This window comes from Solenopsis invicta, chromosome 11 (genome assembly GCF_016802725.1).
Source record: "Solenopsis invicta isolate M01_SB chromosome 11, UNIL_Sinv_3.0, whole genome shotgun sequence".
NCBI lineage: Eukaryota > Metazoa > Arthropoda > Insecta > Hymenoptera > Formicidae > Solenopsis > Solenopsis invicta.
The window spans coordinates 5695180-5714961 of NC_052674.1; the positions used below are offsets into that span (position 1 = coordinate 5695180).

At 32.1% G+C, this 19782-nt stretch overlaps 2 protein-coding genes across 11 annotated transcripts; one reads left to right on the forward strand and one right to left on the reverse strand.

Moving 5' to 3' along the window:
- The first annotated feature begins 915 nt into the window (after positions 1-915).
- LOC105200121 (WD repeat, SAM and U-box domain-containing protein 1) lies at positions 916-13493 on the forward strand. 7 transcript variants are annotated; one of them, XM_039455258.1, is made up of 19 exons: positions 926-1211; positions 1311-1859; positions 5855-5988; positions 6084-6255; positions 6847-6992; positions 7161-7387; positions 7476-7714; positions 7786-7876; positions 7949-8058; positions 8533-8675; positions 8738-8930; positions 9003-9148; positions 9449-9678; positions 9790-10103; positions 10183-10273; positions 10502-10596; positions 10686-10847; positions 10929-11073; positions 11191-13493. In XM_039455258.1, exons 3-19 carry the CDS (start codon positions 5882-5884, stop codon positions 11349-11351), a joined length of 2772 nt encoding a protein of 923 aa, XP_039311192.1. In that variant the 5' UTR covers positions 926-1211; positions 1311-1859; positions 5855-5881; the 3' UTR covers positions 11352-13493. The 7 variants fall into 7 exon arrangements, with proteins under 7 accessions (XP_039311195.1, XP_039311192.1, XP_039311191.1 ...); XM_039455259.1 differs by having other exon boundaries at positions 929-1061; XM_039455261.1 differs by lacking the exon at positions 1311-1859 and having other exon boundaries at positions 916-1061.
- LOC105200122 (thiamine transporter 2) lies at positions 12887-19770 on the reverse strand. Of its 4 annotated transcripts, none has more exons than XM_026138634.2 (9): positions 19515-19770; positions 18539-18684; positions 17735-17864; positions 17034-17232; positions 16570-16954; positions 15804-16199; positions 14477-14669; positions 14174-14309; positions 12887-14104 (listed from the first exon to the last, which is right to left on the reverse strand). In XM_026138634.2, the coding sequence occupies exons 4-9, from the start codon at positions 17154-17156 to the stop codon at positions 13994-13996; spliced, it is 1344 nt and encodes a 447-aa protein (XP_025994419.1). In that variant the 5' UTR covers positions 17157-17232; positions 17735-17864; positions 18539-18684; positions 19515-19770; the 3' UTR covers positions 12887-13993. The 4 variants fall into 4 exon arrangements, with proteins under 4 accessions (XP_025994419.1, XP_025994417.1, XP_039311197.1 ...); XM_026138632.2 differs by lacking the exon at positions 19515-19770 and adding an exon at positions 19127-19327 and having other exon boundaries at positions 13745-14104; XM_039455263.1 differs by lacking the exon at positions 19515-19770 and adding an exon at positions 18919-19050 and having other exon boundaries at positions 13745-14104.
- Between the last annotated feature and the right edge of the window lie 12 nt (positions 19771-19782).

Here is a 19782-nt window from a genome sequence, read left to right on the forward strand (position 1 = left end):
ATTTTGAGAAAAACTTTTTTTGCGAATTTCTCCAATATTTCTGTGTTCTGATAGCCACCAGAAGAGTTCTAACATTTATCATGATGGATCGAATCGCCAAAGTGAAAAACGAAAGGCTTATATCAGTCAGAGATCGAAATTATTGAGTGAAATTTTTTTTGCGACTTTCTCCAATATCTCTGTTTTCTGATAGCCCCCAGAAGAGTATTAACTTTTTTCATGATGGATCGAATCGCTTAAGTGAAAAACGAAAGACTTATATCAGACCAAAATTTTTGAGAAAAATTTTTTTTGCGAATTTTTCCAATATTTCTGTGTTCTGATAGCCACCAGAAGAGTTCTAACTTTTATCATGATGGATCGAATCGCTAAAATGAAAAACGAAAGACTTATATGTGTCGAACTTCGAAATTTTTGAGTAAAATTTTTTTTGCGACTTTCTCCAATATCTCTGTGTTCTGATTAAAGAACCAAATTCTCTGTTACTATTAAACATCTTTTTTAAGTAAAAATATGATTGTGCAAAATATGGGCATAAACGTATTGATATGTATTAATATTAATGTTAATGTAAATAATTCAGACTATAATAAATAAAAAATTACGCGAAAGTAGACGTAATTAATCATTTGTGCACATTCTCGACTCCTGTCCTGGATGCAACACACGCGATACGCGTCAGATTTTATTAACAGCAAAATGGATGTTAGCACGGACAACAACCTACATCCATTTCTCGAGAGATGGATGTGGGTTGTTGTCCGTGCTAACATCCACACTGTTTTTAACGGCGGGTTGCAAAATGGATGTGACACGTAGTTCCCATTCTGACCAGAATAGATGTGCGTCACTAGTGTATGGGAGTTTCGAAGCGTTATAGGAAAAAGGCCTCCGTGGCCGCTCTCAGGTTCCTCTCTGGCTGACGTTTCACACCGGCCAAGCATGTGGCGAGCTTTGTAGATGAGTTTTCATCGGAGGACGAGGACCAATAACCTCTTTGACAGGACTCGAAGGACCGCACCCGGCGCGCGATTCGTTCAATTTCTTCATGCACATCTCCGGTAAATGGATCGCGAAGCGAATGCGACGCACTTGCCACGTGTGAAATTTATTTCGTAGCCGTCTGTTCTAATTTTTGAAAATATCTTTGAAGTTTGAACAAGCTCCACTTGATTCCTTGCTGATATAATTAATAAACATCCCCTTGTGCGGTACGTAAATAAAAAAAAAACCAGTTTACGCCGCGACCAGGTTCGTCTCACTCATAAACACACGAGATTAATATCTCGACAATTAATTGTATTTTGCAGATGTATGTATATATCATCTGAATAATAGCGCCGTATCGCAAGCGAACGGTGAATTATCTTGACATCGTGCACTCTCTCGGACATAACAGAACAATTTACTCGATCTGTGAAATTACGCAACACGGACGGACATTAAATCATTTCGCTCAGCTAGGCTGCGAAAAAAGAGAGACACAGAGAGAAAAAGAGAGGGATAGGGTAGCACGTCGACATTACATTTTGCAACGCGCGAACACCGCATGCAGTTTATATCTCGCGTTACGCCTCTGTAATATCGATCTGAGCGGCCAGTGGACATGCGTTTAGCGCTTTTAACTTCATTGTGACAGATGCCCTGTCCGGGGTATCTCGTTTGAAGTGTCTCGTCGGCAGGAGCGCTATGCACGCGATGATCGCGAAAGATAATGTGACACAGCCTCGCGACGCGTAGCTCACGGAATTACAGATTCGTGAAAGGAAATCATGTGTCGCGTGTGTGCTCGTTGACGGAGCGACGAGGCACCGCCGAGGGCCGCCGACCAGTGTCTGGAACATGTGCCTTTGCTACGAGTGAGTACGAGAGAGAGAAAGATATGACGATTGTCTGCTTATTGTGTCTCGAGCGAGAGAAAAGTCAAGGAGCGACATCCCGCCCGTCCGATGTCCGGGCTTGAAGAGATAATTGCACGTTAACATGATTCTGATGAGGAACGTATATTTAGCAGGGAGAGGGGGGGAACTCCGGGCTCCCGGCGCTGAGCCGTCGATTTGTTTTCCGCTTGATTGACTCTGATTTACTGCTGGTCAATAATTTAATGAGAGGTTCATTGGCTTGATAACGGATTAAATAATGGCTCGCTACCCACGCGAATTGTAACGGATGGATTATTATTAAATAGCTATTTTTGCGTTGTGAGACGATTAATGATGAAGGTATTAATACGTTTTGGAGTCATTTAACTCTTCGGTGAACGCGGCATTTTCGAACATGACGAATGAACGTTGATTTTTTTTTAGTTTGACGAGTGACAATCAACGTAGACTTTTAATTTCCCCTTCGTACATCCATTTGCATTTTCATAACGCGATAAAATTTATTATAATTTCATATTTTACAAAATTTTTAATTTCCTCTTCGTCTTTCTGTTTATTTATATCTTCATAACGTGACGAAGTTTACATCTATTATAATTTCGCATTCTATAAGATTTTAATTTCCCCTTTATCTTTCTATTTATTTATATCTTCATAATGTGATAAGTTTACGGCTAATATAATTTTGCATTCTGTAAGATTTTTAATTTCTCCTTCATACGCTCATTTACATCTTCGTGATATGAAGAAGTTTATGGCTAATATACAATTTTACATTTTGTAAAGTTTGCTTAATTTTTCTATCATATACTGATTTCTATTTTCAAAATGTAACGAATTCACGCCTAATATAATTTCGTATTTTATAATATTTTTAATTTTCCCCTTTCATTTTTATTTATTTATCTTTGTAACGCGATAAAGTTTACAATATTAATATATAATTTCACATTTTATGTAAGCTTTTTAATTCTTCCCTCACACACTCATTTATATCTTCATAACTTGATGAAGTATATTTATAAATAATATAATTTTATATATTTTATAAAATCTTTAAATTTCCCCTTTATCTTTCTATTTATTTATATCTTCACAACGTGATGAAGTTTACGGCTAATATAATTTCGCATTCTATAAAAATTTCCCCTTCGTATACTTCCTTACGTTTTCATAACGCAATTCCCATATCAAGAATTAGATGATCCATCAATTTCATTTACATAATTTAATAGTTATTACACGCTTCTAAATTCCCACGATATGAGTAAGGCAGTGACGTTCCAGCTACGTATAACAATTCAACGATTCTTTTTCGAATGAAATTTAATGCATTTTGCTGCGATCGTTAAATATTCACGTGCAAAATAGATAAATAACTTCGCGTGTACACAAGCTATATGTTTTTGTTTATCGCACAATATTAGTTCCATTCCGAACGTATTATTTGCCGCGCTGGGACCTGTGGCGTGTCCTTATCTGATTATCAATTATCCATAATCGACGGCAAATGCTTTATATAGCTATTTTTTTTTAAACTGCGATACCAATCGCGACTGTAATGATGCAATGATGTTTGCGGTTCATAGATGAAATGGATAAGTGCAATCGATGGCGTTTATATACATACACGTCAGCGTTGGCGATAGAACTCTCTTACGTGCCACTTCTGTTTCTACCTACATAGCGAAAAATTGCCGTTTTATTCATGATAGATTACGAAGTATGGAAAAATAAAATAACGTTACGAGTAAAACGTACTGTAATATTTTAGAATACTGAAAAGGGTAAAACATTTTTTTTTTTACTAATTTTATTTGGCGACGATACAGATAAGTGAGATTACAAATTAATCCATTAATTTACGAGTTTTTATTTGATTTTTTTGGATACTTTCAAATATAATTTATAATGCATAATAATAATGCATGGAGAAAAAACTGGGAAAAATATTCTATAAACAGAACGGTGGAAAGGAATAAATTAAATGGGTTAATACGTTTGCCTGTATTCAGTATAAAGTTATAAATTTGTACATCACGGGTAGTTGATGGATCTTCGCTTGATAAGCACGATTCTTTGTCAAAATAATTAATAGAGATGCGAACTTCGATTCGAATTTGAATTTCTGCAATTTGAATCCGAATAATTGGAAAATTTCAAATCTAACAGTATTAAGAGATTCGAATCGACATATATTAACAATTTTATAAAATCATATTTTTAAGTGATTTCATAACATACAACTAGAGAAAAGTTATATTTAAATTAATGAAATCGTTTCTCTAACTTGGGTTTTTTAAGTTGAAGCAAAGGAAAATAAAAATTTATTTGATTTCAAGAATTAACGTTATTAACTCTTTTTAAAGTAAATAAATTGTTTAATTTAAACATTTTTTTAATTCAAAGAACGTACTGATAGAAATGTAAGAAATAATTTAGTTTTCTGATTTTAAAAATATATTTCAGTTAAAAGAATATTTTCGTTGCATAACGTAATTATTTCTTTAATTCTAATAAAAGGAACAATCAAAAAATTGGTTCCAGTTAAAGAAAAATTTCTTCAAGTTAAAGAAACTCTAGTAATGCACAAATTTTTTTAGTAAATTTAAAATCAATATAACGCATTTAATAAGTCAAGTTAGTCATGCTATTAAATAGAATCTTAAATTTGAATATTAATAATAATGATAAGCGTTTGAACGAATTCTTTCAACGTTTCGACGTTTTATTTATAATAGCATGACAATTTAGCTGATTGCTAGCTTGGTTAGTTAGCCTTAACCTTTAACGTATTGTATTGATTTTTAAATAATATGAATGTGTCCTGGTATACATCATGTATAAATATTGAAGTAAAATTTTTTATTTGATGCGAAAATTTAGAATTTTCCGAAAAAGATAAGTTTTATTGATTTCAGAGCCATTTTCCGTTTAAGGTTGCAACATAGATAGCGCAATAAAAGACCTAATATCATATTTATATTAAGGATATGATTCCATATCCAAGATATTATTTAATTGTTGAATTATTTCGGAGAAGTTTCGAGGATATCAATAATCTAAAATTTTACAGTAGTAATTGCGACACGTAACAATAAAGGTAACTAGAGAAATTATTAATATGACTTTTAGAATTCTCGCTCTGAAAATTAGACATGCTAGAGACCGACTCTAAATTAACGACAAAATTTCGACAATTAATTATTTAATTCCTATACAGATGGGACATAAATGATTCGTTCTTAAATGCCGAATAGATTATAGCAATGAAATTACTATAACGTACGTAGTGGATCAATCACGATGGAATGCTTTTAACGATGTGCGGCGGTCAATGCCAAGGCAGTCTGACTTTCAGAAACTTGAGAAAGCTCGCTGCCTTTATGCCCACCTGTAGAACAGTTAGTCGATTCAAGGCACATGTATTATTGAGAAACGCTAGCACATATTACGTGTAGTTCGTAAGTGTTTGGAAAACGAAGGTTAAAGGTGTTCCCAAGTGGCTCGTTATTACATTTACCACAGTTTCTTCACCAAAGGTATATACTTTGTCTATGATGGTATATGATAACTATCGACAAAATATATATCCTGGGTGAAGAAATACATCAACTCTAAAAATGTCCACAATAAATCATAATCATTTGATAGCTATCAAAGTGACAGCTTATGATATAACGATATGATATCGCACTTGTCGATATTCTGACGTTCAGTATCTACCGTAAAAATCTACGTATTCCATTTTTAATCGATACCAGTCGATAGACCAGTTTCACTCGACAGTGATACTAATTCCTTACTATTCCTTAATAGTATCGATAATAGGAAACGACGTTTGAACTGTGTATCGTTTCCCGTTGAAACCATTTATGTAATAGGTGCACTATCCCTTTCATTAAAGTAGATGTTGCGGCTTGACTTTGAGATGTGTGAACAGCTGATTAATATTTTATACGTCTTTACAGCTAAGAACCCCGTTAATCTGAAAAAACATGACTGCCATAGGCGATGTGCAAGCCTTGCAGACTCTGACAGTTTACACCAGCGATGTAAACAGCGTCGACTTCGCCGGTGATTGCGTACTGGTAACGGGATCCGGGTAAATATCGGTTATCGATATGTGCACACATAGTTCCGCATCGCTGTGTATCAAACGGCACCGCATCACTCTCGTCTCTCTCTTTTAACACGCAGGGACAAACGCGTCCGGGTTTGGGAATGGCAGCCCGGCGCTGGCTACGTGGAGGCTTACTTCTCGCCCCTGATGGGGCACAAGTATGGCGTGACCTCAGTCAAGGTCAGCCCCCAGTCCACTATGTTGGCCACCTCCAGCATAGACGGTACCACGCTGCTCTGGAACTTGCGTGTAGGTTTAAAAATGTTAAAGAAATACTAATGCGGCCTGTTAAAAAAATAGAATGTAATAGAAACAGGTTTAAATGTTATTGAAGTTTTTATCTAAATTTATATTAAAGTTATCATTGCAATCATTTAAGCTATTATAGAGAAATTATTTAATTCTATCGTTTCTTACTAAAAATCTTATACTTAAACAATTAAATACTAATCTGAACATATTTTTCTATACTCTTATCGATCTAATAATTTAATCGAATTTAAAAATACGATTTGCTCTACATTGAGAAAAAAATTGAAATATTAATATCTAATTAATCAAACTCTAATCTTTAATCTTCACAATTCACAATTTCCAATGCATAGTCTGATACGAGCTTAACGAATACGCTTCGTAATAAGACAAGTAAGCTTCTCTTCGCAACTTCAAAGATTAATGATACCATGAATCTTTTATATCTACATATAAAGGTCAATACGAATTATAGTTGTTACGCAAGTAATGATAAAAAGAATAGAAGTCATGAAAAAGGACTGAAATCATAAATCATGTTCTAGTGATTATTGTCTTCGGTTAATGTAAATTTATATCGTTTCGAAGACGGGAACGAAGATACACACTCTGGTGCAAATGGGCGGCGAGGCGGTGAGAGTCTGCAGATTTTCGCCCGATTCGACATTGCTCGCGACTGCTGGAGATAACGGGCAAGTTTGCATCTGGGATTTGATTCATCGCAATTTGATCAGGCAAGATCTTTTACAGAGGATATATTTTCTTTTTCAAATAGTTCAATGAAAAGTATGTTCTAGCTTTTTGCAAAATAATATTAGCCCTTTCTTAACACTTCAATTTGCGCTATCACGAGTTATCACGATTTGAATTATCATAATTTGAACCATTACTTCGATTTGTAGATGTTTTCAAAAGCACGAGGGTGCAGTGCAAAGCCTGTCTTTCTCACCAGACTCGAGCTGGCTGATCACCTCGTGCACACTGGGCGTCTTAAAGCTGTTCTCCACTGCCGAACTGATTGACACTTATACTTCTAGCAATCATGAAATCGTTGAACTCGTCTCAATCGATGATGCTCACGACATGGGGGTGGTTTCCTGCGATTTTTCGACCTTCCAAGAAGTCACATGTACGCAGACATTGCAAAAACACTATTTTGAACAAGTGGAATAAAGATGTGATGATATACGAGATAGATAATGCAATTATAATCGCAGGTAACGAGCCGTACACAAAGCTTTATCAACTGGTTTCGTGCGGCAACGATCATGACGTGAAGTTATGGGAAGTCACGGTCAGCCAGAATAAATGCGAGGCCCAACCCTCTACTGCCACTGTACAGCTTTGCAGAGTAATGGAAAAGCACAGTAGTGCCTTAACTTGCGTCCGTTTTAGCAGCAACGGATTATATATTGCCAGCTGTGGCCTCGATAAAACGGCAGTAATTTGGGAGACGGTAAGATTTGTCTTGAAGAAGAACGTCAGTTGTCCAAATCAATTCCTTGTCAATTTTTAACTTAATTACAGAGCTCAGGAAAGGTCGTGACGATAATCTCCGGTCACAATAGATACGTAGCTTGCTGCGCTTTTTCACGCGATGGAAACTTATTAGCGACAGGTAATATCTCTCTACATTTCCGAAAAAGTTTACAATTCATTTCACGATAAATGACATTTAATATACTTGCAGGCTCTAACGATAAATCAGTAATTGCGTGGGACTTAACAGGAAACTTAACTATCGATTCGGAACTCTCGAGAAACATTGGCACAAAGTGGTTCGTGAATGATCCCGAAAAGGTAGTATATACAAGATTATACATATATACAATATTTACAGATATCCTTCTACTTACGACTGTCTCGACTTACAACGGGCATGCTGTTGATTAAAAATTAACTATAATTATAATAAAGTTGATTAAACATTTATTAACTAATGATGCAAATAAAGTATTAATTTTATATTACTAAATACGTATTATATTTTTAAGAAAAATAGTTTATTAATCATTTGTTGAACTTAATTTGTCTTTGAGGTAAATATTAATTTTATAATAGCAAGTATTAAGAATTATAATCTTTAAAAAAGTTGTTTTTTTAATAAAAGTTCACAATCTTTTTTATTAATAAAATCAATAATTTACATAATCAATATTTTATATACATGAAATGTAAATGCTTTTCAATCTACGATTAAAACGATTTACGATTTAAGTAGAGAGATATCTGTAATAATGTTAATGTTAGTATTAACAAGATTCTTTACTTTAGAGTACCATGCACGAACACGATGTAATGAGAAATGTCGAAACGTACGCTAACGAGGTGAGATTGATTCAAAGATTGGAGGAGCACAACGGTGCGGTAAACAGCGTTGCTTTCCATGGAAATAATCTTGTAGCATCGGCGTCAGGGTAAGTTTTTGAAACTGCGGAACAACTGGCTACGTTTACGATTACGCAATTTTTACTTGTAGTGATAAACTAGTGCGCATTTGGAGCATCGAAACAGAAGAAGAGGATGGGGAGGAAGTGATCAAAATACATGAAAAATCATTTAGTCCGCTCGACGCTCACACTTACAGCGTCAATTACGTGGAATTTAGCCCGTGCGGTTCGATGCTTGCTTCCTGCTCTCTTGACGGAACGACTTTAGTTTGGAATACAGAAGTACTGATTGCTTTTTCACAAATAGCACCGTGCTTTTAGTTTTTCACTTATGACAATTTTTTTTATCAATAGACCGGAGATCAAGCAAAACCCTCTTTCGTCAATTCCGGGACGGGCATCCGGGTATGCCGGTGGTCACCTGACGGCACAAAGATTGCCACCGCTGGTGACGACGAGAAGACAACGTTATGGGACGTGGAATCTATGGATCAGTTACAGTGTGTATAAACTTCAATATAATGGAATAAATCAATATATTATACAGAATATATTATTATGTAGAAAAAAAAACTAGAACTGAGAATGAGAATTTCATATGAGAATGGACATTGAAGAAGCTCTCTCTTAAAAAGAAGTGCTTTGTCCTAAAATCTAAGTAATTTTTAAATAAAATTGATTTTTTGTGCAGTAATTTTTGTATATAACAAAATTATAAAATTATATATATAATATTCCATGTAAATTTGGAAAAGACTTGATTATTTTTGTACTTGTAGACGATTAACAATAATCGTTAGTCAACTTTACAGTGTCTTCGAAGGCCACGCCGACGCGATATCCGCCATCGCATTTACACACGATTCCCGATACTTAGTAACCGCATGCAACGAGGGCACTTGGCGTCTCTTTGAAATTTTAGACGAAAAAAGCGGTTCCGAGGCACTGATGGTTTGTGATGCGAGTCACGATTTAGGTGTCCAAGGATGCGACTTCAGCCCTACTCCATGCTCTATGATGTGCAGTTCCAGTAAGAAAAATTTCTTAATTATTACTATTTTTACAATTATCTTAAAATCATAGCACATATTAATCAATAAATTAATATTAAAGCATTAAAAATTTCGTTTTATTGCTTTAGAGAATTTTTCATTAAATAATACAAATATCGGCGATTATCAATTGCTTGTAGCGAGAGATACAGATGTGAACCAACAGATATATCTACTGGCAACGTGCGGCAACGATGCATTAGTTAAACTATGGCATATAATTATTTCAAACGATCCATCATCCGATTCGGATGGCATCCGATCGAGCAATGGAATGCGTTACAAAGAGAAGAAGTCCTTGACTGGGCACGGTGGAAACGTGATGTGCGTCCGTTTCTCGCCCGTTCATGGAGAAGTTCTAGGTAGCGTCGCGACAGATAGAACAGCTCGCATATGGAGCGTGGTGAGCAATCAAGATAATTGATAAAAAGCTTAATTAAAAATCCCAAAATATACTTATGAGGCTCAATATACTTTTATAGTTTTCCGGAAGCTGTTTATACGTCCTGGAAGATCATGATAGTCTTGTTACATCTTGCGCATTTTCCGAAGACACGTCGTTCTTTGCTACAGGTTTTAACACTGTTATAACTCATATTTATTGCACAATATCACTGATTTAAATACAAAGCCTAATTATTAAATTGCGCACTTTTTATGTAAGCTGTTTACTTTGCGAATCTTGTTTCTACAAATTTTACAAATTTTAAGCTTCACTAAAAGTTTATTCAGAACTTTTATCATTTCCTATAGAAAATATTAGTATCTCAATTAACCATATTTAATGACAATTGTTTTTAGGCGCATTGGACAAAACTGTCTTGGTTTGGAAGGTGCCTCAACAATTAGTGTCGCACAGTAATTTGATGGATAGCTTGAGAAACAAGAAGAAGAGGGTCAGTAATTAAATAAAGACAAATTAGTTTTAGATTGTGCGAAATGAACGAATCATGCGAATTAAATAAAAAAAAACAATGTCATTCAGGTTGCAGACTGGAAACTATACGATACTTTGAAGTGGCTGAATGACATTGAATTGTCCAGATTGTCCAGAAAAGTGCTTGCTCTAGGATTGACTGGACGGCACTTGCTATCCGTGTCGGAGAACGAACTGATATCCCGATTGGAAATCGAAGACGATGAAGAGGTGCAACGCACAACATTATGATGATTATATATAAATAGTGTATTTTATATTGGATTCATTACAAATTTGAAATATTTATAGGCGATGGAAATATTGAAGAAGCAATTATATTGGCTGAAGCGTGAAGATTGCAATGTTATGGAGAATATAGACGAGTCTGAGATTCCTCATGAATTCTTGTGTCCTATAACGCATGAGATAATGAAAGAACCTGTGCAGTGCTCAGGTAAAAATATTATGCAAAGAAGCGTTTCTTTATTAGAAAAATATTTCGAAATATCTGAATAAAAATAGCGCGATATTTATCTTAGTAAATCTAATTGTACCCGATTGTTATTTCTAGATGGATTTACTTATGAGAGGGCAGCCATAAACGAATGGTTCCTATGTGGAAAATATACCAGTCCAATGACGAACGAGCCATTGCACGATACTTCTTTTACCCCAAATTTCGTTCTCAGAAATGCTATACTCACTCTACTTCACGGAGAAGGACCACAATAGTAATGACATTTTACGCACCTACGGAAGAAAAAGAAAAAAAAACAGCGCACGTGTTGATAACTTTTATGGTACACAGTAAGCAATTTTATTCTACGGTACGTTAGACATTCAAGATCTGGTGATTTTAACGCAATAAGATTCATTCTCTTTACAAGAATCGAAAAAAAGTTTGAAACATCGATCGGTATCTGCGGACCAATATTACACACGTATAAAAATATAAACGACTCAGTAGCAATTTCGTAATTAAAAAAAATATCCGCGAAAGGATACCACGTGAGGACTGAAGGAAGTTACAATTCCTGATCTTTTATTTCAAGGAGTTTTGAAATTGGAATTATTGGAGATATGCTTAGAGAGAACACGTTTTAACAGTAATTAAGGAGCATTGTAGCATCATAACTTTTACCGAGAGGCGGTGCGTATCTAAGAACCGCTGATTGATATGTTATCGATATTAAGAAGCAATGTCTAGAAATGAGAGAGAATATTGTCGAAAGATTTCCGAACATTCGATGATATAGCGCGTGTACAATACACGCAACGATCCAGATACCTGATGCAAAGCAACAAGTACAAGTTTACAAAAATTTATGGACAATCTTCGAGATTTATGGATATAGCGGTGTGGCGTTGGTCTAAATATCAGATATTACAGAGTAGTCGAACGTACATACGTATACATGTAGCTAGAAACATATCGAGAATATACCGATTTTATATACGGTTCTAGGCATAAACGAGAAATTTAAGTTCTCGAATCGAGTTGAACGTGGAGTGTTTTTGTCGTTCTCTTTTGCATCTCCATTCCAAATTTTTTATAACTCAAATAACCCGCGCGTTTTCTCAGCTGAAAAGATTTGATCCCATGTAACGAGACGAATGGTTTATGATTTTACGTGAGGAGTTCTTGATATCAATATTAAATAAAGGCTAATTTCGAGTCTAAGATTGCATTGACAGGGTTAACTTTGCATCAGAGAAATAATTTAGAGATTATTTAGTGTAGAAGAAAAATGGATTTCCGAAGCTTTTTGACTATTTTTTTGAATGCTAAATGGCTCTAACAATTTCTACTGCATTGCAAAGTTACAAATCTTTATCTTACAATTGTTGAAACTTTTAAGTACTGAAACTAATTGAAAACCAAGTTTTCAATTTATATAGTGAATAAATAAATTCTGCGCGTTATAACGTTTTAGAATAAATATGCTACTTAGTAGTATAGAAATATTTGTGCCTAACGTAACGACGAGGAGTTATCGTATTTCTCGAGATATTAAGGAGACATCTCGATTTTTTAATCTACGGCATTATCGCGTTTTATCAAATATTTATTTTCTAAAATATAACTTTGTAATATATATTAAATAAAAAATTATGTTAACATATGCGTGTAATAATAATGTAACTTTTTATTCGCAAATATTACAATAGTTTAATTGTAGATTTTTTAATTTATTTGTTGCACTAACATCTAACAAAGATTTTCTTTTTTGATATGTCAATTGTTATCAATAACAAGCACAAAGTGCTTTTTAATATTGATTATCGTAAATGCTGTAGATCTTGTTATACACTTTTTAGATCGACGATATATGAATATAAATAACTATAATCATTTTATAATAACACTATATTAACTCTTATAATAGTTTTAAGTGTTATAAACAACAATTACGAAAACTGTATATAAAATTGTAATAAATGACAGGATATGCGTGTGTATCGCTTGGAGGAACGTAAACCGTCGATTTTTTTTCTCTCTCTGAGACATCAGTCAGAGGTGATTAAAAAAACTCGTTTCTAATCAGCGTTTACGCACAGGTTTTTACATAATTTCTACGAATTTTTCGATCACCCATTACGAACACGGTTTTGTAATTGTATGTCTTCAAATTGTCACTCGAATTTAAAGTCTGTATTTCTGTGATATAATTGAGAAATCGTTTGAAACTTGTTATGTATCGGAAGAAGTTTTTAGCAGTAGTAACGCGATCGAGAATAGCACGTTTATAATCGCGCTATTGAAGAAAGTCCGACTCGCAATCGAGCTTGAGCGTTAAGCGATTTTACAATTGTAAGCGTGATTTTTCTGTATAGCTATATACAAATAATAAAATATAGAATAATATTAATAGAGAGATAATTGCATAACATTCTTTAAGATTACATGGATCATTTCCTTGGTTTTTCTTTCTTTACGTTTCCTTCATAATAATATGTAATTAATATACACATTTTTTAATCCAAAGATAAATAACTAATGCGCAACAAGATTGTGTTGTTATAATATATCTATCACTTATATTAATTAGTAGTTTAGAAAAATTATAAAAAATATCTTTTCATATTAATTAATGTATCTTTACTAAATATAATCTAACAGATACAATTTTTTCCAAAACTTTATTATTAATTCAACAAAATTTGCTATAAGAAAATAAAAAATTGATTTGATTCAACAGTAACTATTACTTCTGAACAGCTTTTTCGTACATAATTGATTTGTACTATGATTCAGATTTGAGATATAAAGAACTCGCAAACAGCAAATTTCTTTGAATTTATAAAAGTTTATTTGGTCCGTCTGTCCATTTGCAGTCCATTTTGCTGATATAATGTTATATAAATATCTATCTTTAAGTTGTTTGCGGTTGAATCACGTTTCCACGATATCGCAGGATGTTGATTATACTTAGTATAAAGTACGTCACAGCCAAGATCATAAAATAGCCGCCATAGACGTAGAACTAACAAGTGAAAGCTTTTATGTTGTTAGGAAATATAAATTTAATGTATTATTGATATATAATTCTTACCTGTTGTCTGATATCCAGCATGATCGTATTGATAACTACAAACGTCAGTAGGCTTTGCATTAATAATGCGAAAAATATGTTCACGCCGAATATTAAGCCGTGACTATCCTCGGATATACATTTAGCAACCTCAAAGCTATATGAAAGAAAAAAAAGTATTTTAATTATCTCCCCTCTAATTTTTTTAGGCATAAAAAATAAAGATTCAAAACTTTTAAAATTTTTTGTAATTTTTTGAAAATAATTAGTTTTTTTTATAAACTCTTGATATTAATGTATTGTATTAATTATATGGAAGTTCACCTCGCAACAGTGACCATGGTGTGATAAATTATACCAAATATGATATAGCCGGCGTATAAAAACCAAATGTTGTAACTGTAAGAGGATGCCAATAATATAGAGCCTTCTAACAACGCGAATACGCAACATATTATGTCTCCTAATAGAACCCAGTTTAATTGTATCTTTCCTACAGAAAATACGCTTATTGAACCTAGTAAAAAAAGTTTATAAAAAAATGACTGTTTGGAAGTTAAAGTATATAATTTAATTTAATTAGTTGTTTAATTGCGTTTTTTTATTATTTAACTTATTTTAAATTTTATTTATCCCAAATTCATAGATAAAAAATCTAATCTCAATTATATTAAAGAGTTCTAATTTTATTTGCATCTTTTAAATAATCTATTTTTTATCAAAATATTTTAAATAAATTGGAAACTTGGATCAACAAAATGTTTTATAAGTATAGATTAAGAGAAATATTTTCTATCTAAGCTATTAAAACAAACTAATACTATTAAGCACTTGTAAACTTATCTTCAATCTAATATCTAATCAAATGTCTAAAAATGATTAGAAAGTTAAGATTAACACCCAACTAATATCTGAAATGACACTCAAATTATTAACTCTCAAGTTAGATCGAGGTTTATTTGAGAATTAACACTCATTTAAGTGTCATTTTGGTCACCAGTTGGGTGTATTTTTCATAGAACGTATGCATAAACGGACACTAGTCTGTCTCCGTATGCTTGCATATCAAATATAATCACGTTTTCCTTGAAAATGATTTGATATGTAAGTATACGGAGACAGACTAGTGTCCGTTTATGCATACTTCGATTAATTATGTCTTACTGTGCTCTGTGTGTTGTAATTATATACGAGTTTGCAATAGTCTTCTTTTTATCAATAAGTCATCTATCTCCTTTTATTTCTATGCTATGTATGTATACCTTATTTCGATGTTATTTTATCGTTGAAATCTTTTTACATAAATTCTTGCATAATTTGTAATTTTTTATCACATTTGCTCTTTTGATTTAAATTTATAACATGTTTATTATAAACAATTTTGACAAACATTAAACAACATTTACATCATAATTGGAAAAAATCCAAAATAAAGATTAAAACATTTCTATCTTATGCGCATAAACAAAAGATTTTTTTAAGTTCTATTTACTTAAACTTTTGATTTGAGATGCCGCATTTCTCAGATAATTTTATCCTTTATTCTATTCTCGCATTCTTTCGATTATATAAGATTGAAATAACATAATAATATTAAATAAAAATAGAATTAAATAATATAGTTGTCTCATTAAGAACATTTTTTACTTACCTATGATTGCGTATGCAAAATCCACAGCGCCATTGTAAATTCTATCACCTGGCTTCACTGCAGTTTGCCACAATAATTGTGAATAAGTAGCAACCATGAGATAACCACTAGTAGACAAAGCCCACCAGACCGACCATTTAATCACTCGATAATTTGTGTAAGCTAGCACAAAGTGTTTCCACAGCAGCGCATATGCGCTCTTGATCTGATAAAGCAATGTGCCTGGCTCCGTTTTGCTACTTTTATCGCATAATTTCTGTGAATCATTCGGCTGTAATTGATCAATCGATTGTATAGTAACTAAATTCTTTTCTTTATCATTGGAAACACGATGGAAATAGATGGACTGACCCACAGAAGGCAGGAAGATTGACCAAATTGTTGCAATGATAAGAGCTGGAAATTATATCCCATAAATATATTACAATATACATATATACATGTTATAAAAATACACATGCTTTTTTTTTAATTATAATAATATCTAAATATTCAAATGCTTTAAGCACTTTTAACGTGAACGTTTAAACATTTATAATTAAAAAATAAAGCCTTAATCATATCGTCACAACACTCTGAGAATTTATATAGTATAGAAAGAGAGAATTAAATAAAAATCTTTTATTTCTAATTGAATTAACTGTCTATATAATTATCTATAATAAATATATATCATTTACATGTCAAATTTTATACAAAGTTAAATATATTGTGATAAATATTAAAAATTTTTAAATTATATTTTAAATCTGCTTATCTTACGTACACGAAAGAGTTAAATAATTAAGTTGATGATAGTTTAGCAGATCGAAAGAAGCTGTTAACTGAGCTACGATGCCAGACATGCTGCGCCCAAATAAAGAGGCTGCTTTAGTGTGACTTGTGACCTCTTGATAGTGTTTTTTATCTACTTTAGCATATATATAAGTATAATAAGCCACTTCTGCAGACATCAATAGGCCAAAAAAAAATTTAGCAATCTGTATAACTACGACAATCTTCCCGAGTATTATCAGAAGAAAAGTTATAGTTCCAGAGAGACCACAAAGTATTATTATGGGTTTATATCTAATAAAATCTGTGATCAGGAACATAAGTATTAACGTTGATAAGTAACTATAAGTAGTCACAGGATAAATCTCATGGTTTACCTGTAATATCAAGATGTATTTTCAATATCATTGAAATATTAAATGCGCATTAATTTATTTAATAATTCACTAAACTAACTTCACTGGCTGTAAAATTTTTCCATGGCCCAGTTAAATAATCGGTCAAAAACGATTCAGAAGGCCGAAAGTCTTTAAAGCATCCAAACATGCATAAAATACATGAGATCGTGATCCAATGCATAATGTTATATATCTGTTCTATATCTGTTCTCGTTAAATACGTTATAATAGCAAGTTTAATAGAATTTTTAATATATCTGTAAAAGAGAACATTAATTTATTTAATATACAATCAATATCATAAACAAATAATATGCCTATTTCAATAAAACTTTTACTTAAAAAATATTATTATAAAACATATAATATTCAAATAAGGCAAGACAAACTTAAGAACAGTACTGGGTGTTGTGCGCCAAAAACAAATGCTAAAATAAATAAAGTAAACGTTTCGATGTGTCAAGTTCGCGACAAGGCGTATAATTTAATCGCTTGTTGTAGATTTATACTGAAGAAGACTGATTATTAAAAATCGAAATGTTTACTCTATTTATTTTGGCATTTATTTTTATTTTTGGCGCACAACACCCGGCACGGCTCTCAAGCTCGTCTTGCCTTATTTGAATTGTTATTCATAAAAGCCTCAAACTTTTGTTTCTGTTTTTAATTTTATAATATAATATGCTTCTAATTATTTAATATACATTTGAACATTGTTTTAATAGTTGTCAATTATAAATGTAATGTTCTAAGTATTACCTGATTGCATGTTCAATTATTTATAACGAAAGGCAGCTGTCATCAGTCAATCTTATAACACTCCTGCTATCTTCACACATTACTCACGTACTGTACATTTTTAACAAAATACTCTGCCACTTTACGCCACCTACCATGTAAAGAATCAATTATAAAGATATATATGTGTGTATATATGTATATATATATATATATATATATATATACCATTTCTTTCTGCATACAAATTGTAAATACTTTATTTAAAAAATTGTCTTCTCAAATTATACTTTATTACAATTAATACTTTTTTAGAGATTAAAAAAATTTCTTACACAGTAGACAAATTAAACATATTAAATTATTTAATAAATAATAGCTGATTATATTTCAATTTTAATAAAACATGAATTTTATTACAGTTAAAATATAAGAAATAAAAGAAACAGATACATAAAGTAAATAAAATAAATAATGAAAAAGTTAGATAAATTTACAACAAAATTTAGTATATTATCTTACTTAACGCTCCTGTATCTTATCATTTCATTTTACATTGCTGAGAAATATTTTTGCAATAGGATAGCTAGTAACTCAATCATTGCATCAAAACAGAACATGGAACTATATAAAATTGTACATAATTATTAAAGTACAAAATTAATTTTAATATTCTTAGATATTAGCCAAATATCATGAAAGCATCAAATTTATCTGTTAATGAATTTGTACACTTAGAATCTTACTGTCAGTATGCAATAGATGAAGTAAATGAAATAAAGTAATAAAATAAATAAATAATATAAATATCAAAAAATTTAATACATAATCTTATCTGATGCTTCTTCAAGTGTAACCACAGTTTGTACTTCCACAGCTGTTCATCCATTTTAAGGATCTCTTTTCATCTTTTCTCAATGAAGATACGTATAATTTGAAATCCATTGATTTTAACATCCCATGCATATTACCTATAAAAAATATAGAAAATTATTCTTAAGATAAGGACATTTTTATGTAAGAAACAATGTATATCAGTGTATCAATGTATATTCTTAATCTTTCATATAAAATTAAATCTTGCCAAAATATACAGCTAAGATAATTAGAAATTAGAAAGCAATTATGACATGTATGTATACACATGCATACATACATACATACATTATATATCTTCCAATCGCTCACTTGCAATAAAAACTTACTCAAAACAACTAAATTCATTTGTTTGCTGCAATAAAAAAAAAGTAGTGACAAACGGATAAATAACAAATACAAAAAGAAAGATTTATGAAGTGCAAGGTTATACACGTGCACAAAGATATCCAGATCAACTCATTGTCAGATACATAAAAAAGCAGCAATATTGTGAAAATGTGAATAATATGAATCACAATCCGCAGAGTTTTTTACCTGTTTACTTATGTCTCTATTGCATTTTATGTGCAAAAAGTGCAATATAGCACACACACACACACACTGCGGAGGATGAAAATAAATCTTTCTTTATTCAATGGATTAAATTTAATCAGCCAATCAAGCTAATCGGAGATACCCGATAGCATACCCGATAATTTATAAGATAGATTTATAAGATTATTTTATCATTCAATATACGGGAAAGTGGGAAACAAAAATTACATTAAAGATGAATTATAATGCAAATAAATTTTGTTGACAGCTATTTGATTAACTTAATTATCAAACAAATTATGTCCTTAATAAATAACAATTGTTAGAAATATTTTAATACGGTTAAAATTTTGTCGTTTGACATACGAGGAAAAAAATTTCTACTTACGTGTATTTGTGTTCTACGCGCAAAAATATACAATACAGCAAAATTTCAACCAAATCGGTGAGATAGCCCGTATTCTTCAGTAACACCTAAATTAAAAACAGTGGATTGTATGGTAATTATTTATTTTAAGCAAATCAATCAACGATCAAATTTCGAAATTGTCCTTTGAAGATTGCTCGGAAATCGTGTCAAGCTGTAGTGAGTTTGAGGTTATGTCGACAGATGGCAGAGTCTCCTTGTCGGTAACTCGCGCGGTTTAGTTCCTCAT